Raw genomic sequence first — 3,412 nt, 5'->3', positions numbered from 1 at the left:
GTACTTAAACAGCTCGAACTCAACTACAAAGTACAAACCCAATAAGCCCGGTACCCAAGAAGCTCCAACTCAAATAGCCCAAACAAGCCATAGACCCACCTAGCACCCTGAACTCAAGCCCATGCCCAACTTAAAGTGGATTAAGGGGGGAAAAAAAATCAATGTTGCTATAATTATGTGAATTCAGACCAATAAACTATTGGGAATAATGCACAAAGTGATAAAGGAAGAACAAAGATAACACAAAAGATAAACAGAAATAAATAATTTAGAGACACAAAATTGTTATCCTTAGACAATATTTGCTCCCACACTCTTTAACTTACTATTTTGTTTGGTTTTACAATTATTTTTTCAAGTGAACATAAGTCTCTATTTATACTCATAAGGGTATATTTTATCAAAAAGCATGTATGAAGAGTTAAAATGTATCATGAAATAGTTCACAATGCTTGAAACATTTTCAAACTTTCAGAACAGTTACTGAAAATTCTGCAAAAAATTCAGTTTTTACAAGTCTCGATCGATCGATTGAGAGTTCCTTTCGATTGATCGAACAAGAATTGAGCATTGATTGAAACAAGCAGAGACTTTAGGATAGATTTCCTTACCATTTTGATAGATCGAGCTAAAGTTTTGACCAATCGAAAATACTGAATTTCAAATTTTCACTTAGAAAATTCAAGAACTTAAATTCTCACTTTATCATCTTTATGAAACAAAATTCTCCAAGCTCAAATATAATTATTACAACCTATTCATGTATATGCCTATATATACAACATAAACATATGACAAAACCACAAAAAAAAAAATGGAACTTAGACACTCTAATCACAGAATAGTAGAGAATCATGCATAAGTTAAGTACTCTTATAATCATTTATCTGAAAGCAAAATACCCCATTTATTAGTTTGGTCATCAAGAAGATATACTGGTTTCTTCAAATGAAAATGAAAAGCTCAACCCAACTAGTCCAAACCAGTTATGGTGACACCCAGTTGGATCAACTTTCCAAGATTCAAGATTTTCGTTTTCCTCACCAGTTAGAATGGAAGTATAATGTACCCACCAAAAACAAAGAGATAGAGAATGGAAGAGTTAGCTGGTACCTTCTTGTTGGGGTACCAGCTCCTCTGCGAATCTCAAGAACCTGAAGCAACTCAACAATAATCATGAAGAAGAAGAAGAAGTTTCTTCCCAGCATGATGGTAAAAAACTATTGGCTCCTGAAGGGACTTTAATGGTTGAACTTAAAATTGTGTTTTGAAATTTGAGTTAGCTCACACTGTCTTTTTTCGGTTTTGTAGAAGTACATTGATAGATAGTCCAAAACTCGTGGTTTTATTTATTTTTTTATTTTTATATAAATATTTTTACCTTAACAAATCTCATTTTTATATTTTTCTTTTTTAAAAAAAAAATCTCATTTTTATTTGTTTATAATTTTTTTTACCAATTTGTTAAACTTATAGAAAAAAAATTATCAATTAACCTAACCGAAACTCATAATTTCTTAAATTTATTTTGCAAATATATCATTTATATGACTAAATTAAAATATATTAATTATTTGGCCACTCTTGGAACTTGAATCTATGAGACTCAAGTCTCACACTGTCTTTTGGAACTTGAATCAATTACCATTTTTTTTTTTTTTACCTTAACAAAACTAATTTTTATTTGTTTAGAAAAATATTTTACCAATTAGTCCAATCTATAGAAAATGTTTTTACCAATTGAGCTACTGAAACTCATAATTTTTTAAATAAATTTTGCAAATATATTAGTTACATGACTAAAATTAAAAAAATATTAATTATGTGACCACTTTTGGAACTTGAATTAAAACATATTAATTATGTTTTGATTGAGGCTTTGGGTAAGATCAAACAGTTCAAGGTGGTTTGGAATTTAGTTAGTGATATGAAGTATAAAGGGATGTCGAGTAAAGAGATTTTTGCGTTGATTTCACGGAGATATGCTAGAGCGAGGAAGGTTAAAGAAGCCGTAGATACTTTCAAGAAGATAGAGAAGTTTGGAATGAAGTTTGAAGTGTCAGATTATATTAGATTGATTGATACTTTGAGCAAATCAAGAAATGTTGAGAAAGCACAAGAGGTGTTTGATACAATGAAGAAGAGAAGGTTTGTACTAGATATTAAGTCATACACAATTCTGTTGGAGGGTTGGGGTTAAGAAAAAAATTTATTGAGGTGAATGAGGCTTATAGGGAGATGAGAGATGAAGGGTTTGAACTTGATGTCGTGACATATGGTATAATTATCAATAGTAAGCAAGGAATATGATGAAGCACTTGAGTTATTCCGTCAAATGGAAGCAAAGAATTGTAAGCCAACTCCATAATCTATTAAAACTGTTCTCATTAGATCACTCACTAGTGATTCTCTTAGCATACTCAAAGATCAAACTTTCCTCCAAAATTCAAAACCTCACATTGAAACTCGACATGGGTCTTTGCCAAAATATTGTCTTGGTTTGTACAGACCGTTACATGATGGTGTAGGCCAAGTGTTTGATGTAATAAATGACAAGGTCCCAGATGTTATTTTAAGCAATAGAGTCCATGAAGACGCTGAAAAAGTTTGTAAATTACTAACAAAAGGCTCTAATTCTTCTATAGAGTCTATTCTTGATGGTGCTAAGTTTGAAGTATAATGCTTTGATTGAGGCTTTGGGTAAGATCAAACAGTTCAAGGTGGTTTGGAATTTAGTTAGTGATATAAAGCATAAAGGGTTGTTGAGTAAAGAGACGTTTGCATTGACTTCACGGAAATATGCTAGAGCAAGGAAGGTTAAAGAAGCCGTAGATGCTTCTGAGAAGATAGAGAAATTTGGAATGAAGTTGGAAGTATTGGATTATAATAGATTGATTGATACTTTGAGCAAATCAAGAAATGTGGAGGAAGCACAAGAGATGTTTGATACAATGAAGAAGAGAAGGTTTGTACCAGATATTAAGTCATACACGATTCTGTAGGAGGGTTGGGGTCAAGAACAAAATTTAATATTTAAGGTTTGTACCGAATATGTACTTACACTAGTTTAATATTTAAAAGAAGTTAAACATATTCAGGATTGTACACCAACATCTATTTAGATTCAAAATTGAAAAAAGAAAGAAGGAATCAAATCCAAAGAGTTGAGGGAATTACCTCTGAGAGAAGCAAACACCTAGAGAGAGAAACCATTATGAGAGATTAGAGGGAATGTTGGAAGTGGAGGTGATACTTGCGAGAGTGTTAGGGGTTCATGAGAGTGTTATGAAATTAGTAACCCTAGAGAGCTTAGGGAACAGAGATAATACATCTGAGAGTGTGCAAACACCCATAGAGAGAAACCATTAAGAGAGATTAGAGGGAATGTTGGAAGTAGAGGTGATACTTGCAA

At 32.1% G+C, this 3,412-nt stretch overlaps 1 protein-coding gene across 1 annotated transcript; it reads left to right on the top strand.

Annotated features, from left to right (window-relative positions):
* The first annotated feature begins 1,942 nt into the window (after positions 1-1,942).
* On the top strand, positions 1,943-3,002 carry LOC112023260 (pentatricopeptide repeat-containing protein At1g71060, mitochondrial). Its single transcript, XM_024055881.1, has 2 exons — positions 1,943-2,148; positions 2,669-3,002. Exons 1-2 carry the CDS (start codon positions 1,943-1,945, stop codon positions 3,000-3,002), a joined length of 540 nt encoding a protein of 179 aa, XP_023911649.1.
* Positions 3,003-3,412: the final 410 nt, after the last annotated feature.

This window comes from Quercus suber, unplaced genomic scaffold, assembly GCF_002906115.3.
Source record: "Quercus suber isolate HL8 unplaced genomic scaffold, Cork oak 2.0 scaffold_529, whole genome shotgun sequence".
Classification (NCBI taxonomy): Eukaryota; Viridiplantae; Streptophyta; class Magnoliopsida; order Fagales; family Fagaceae; genus Quercus; species Quercus suber.
This window is presented reverse-complemented; position numbering and strand designations above follow the sequence as displayed.

Bases quoted from the DNA above. Each gene is read 5' to 3' on its own strand.
- LOC112023260 (XM_024055881.1), top strand. From the start codon at position 1,943: ATGTCGAGTAAAGAGATTTTTGCGTTGATTTCACGGAGATATGCTAGA. The intron at 2,149-2,668 runs GTTTGTACTAGA...GATGGTGCTAAG, and splicing joins GATACAATGAAGAAGAGAAG to TTTGAAGTATAATGCTTTGA.